We start from the raw sequence: 1,283 nt of genomic DNA, 5'->3' as shown, positions 1-1,283 counted from the left end.
CGAGAGGGTGAGACAGCAGGTGATACTCGTGTCCGATGCCAGAGACGTGTTGCGGAACTCGCTGAAGAGCTGGAGATGCTCAAAGAAGTGCTTGCGTGCTCCGAGATCGAAAATGTCGAGCGGATTGCAGCACAACTACACGAGGCGAAGCAGGAGGCGGATCGGACGGCAAGTGAAGCGGCAGCAGCTGTTGCAACTGCACAGGAGGCAGCTGAACGTGTTACGGCGCTTGCTGCAGATCTTGAGCATGCTCGGGCCGAGGCGGACTCTTTTGCGCTTATCGCAGAGCTAGAAGCAGCAAAAGAGGATGCGGACAATGCTGCCGCTTACTGGTCCGATCCGACTGATGCTGAAGACTGTCGAATCTATTGCGAAGGTGGTGCACCAATAATGAATGACAAGTGCAATTCACAGAAATACTCAGATGATCTTCCTGATGAGCGATCAACACTGCAGCCAATTCAGCAATTGCCATCTTCTACACCTCCGTTGGACGAGAATGAGGACGCCAGCCCAATGCCCGAGTTGGCTGCATCGCCAAGTGGCGCTTGCTCACCGCAGACAGCAGGTTCGCCCAGCCAACGTGCTGGATGCTACTTAGTTTTAGAAGACAAGAACCAAGGCACACTCACAGCTACATGGTCGCGGATGATGCCAACGTGAAGTTACAGCGTCGTTTCTCCCACAGCTGCATGCAGGAACCTATGATTTACTCACTCAGGTCTGGCCGGAATCTCGCCTATATCTGCCCCGGCAAGAAGGTTGCAGATTTTAAGTACAAAAATGGAGGTCGGCAGGAACTCAAGCGTGGAATCGGCAGTGCTGGAGCGAAGCCTAAATGTGCAGCATGGATCGATTTTGTGAAAATAGCTCGCGCTTTTATGGGTCAGCTCTCTGTTATTGAAAATGATGGCGTATCCCTCATCTTGCATCACAGGACGGAGTTCGTCAGCAAGATTAGTCAGGGTAGCTCTGGAGCCTTTGATGATGTCATTGCCTGTGCCGCCGTCCCCGAGCTCTCGCGCTCCTTTGATGTCGAAAAGATGCCGTCTCATATGTTCAGCGGCAAGGGTCAGACAGAAGGCGCAGTAATCGTTTTCAAGTGAGTGGGAAAAAAACTTGCTACCGTAACAACTGGAATATCTGCATACAGAGGGTGGGTATCGTTCGCAGATACCATTGCCCTACGCCTGGATGCAGCTACAAAACACGCCCGCTTGCTGTTCTTCGGCGAAAATTAATGTTTGCACCGCGGGTTTTGGAGGGATATTAGCGCCGGGTTG

General features: G+C 52.4%; 1 protein-coding gene across 1 annotated transcript; it reads left to right on the top strand.

Annotated features, from left to right (window-relative positions):
* AURANDRAFT_69401 (hypothetical protein) lies at positions 1-1,106 on the top strand (the record flags this gene model as incomplete). Its single annotated transcript, XM_009045169.1, has 2 exons — positions 1-659; positions 722-1,106. Coding segments are annotated over 2 exons (1,044 nt in total), but the record flags the coding sequence as incomplete, so codon positions are not given.
* Positions 1,107-1,283: the final 177 nt, after the last annotated feature.

This window comes from Aureococcus anophagefferens (assembly GCF_000186865.1).
Source record: "Aureococcus anophagefferens unplaced genomic scaffold AURANscaffold_1655, whole genome shotgun sequence".
NCBI classification, from domain to species: domain Eukaryota; class Pelagophyceae; order Pelagomonadales; family Pelagomonadaceae; genus Aureococcus; species Aureococcus anophagefferens.
Note: the sequence above shows the minus strand (reverse complement) of the source record. Positions and strands in the feature narration are given on the sequence as shown.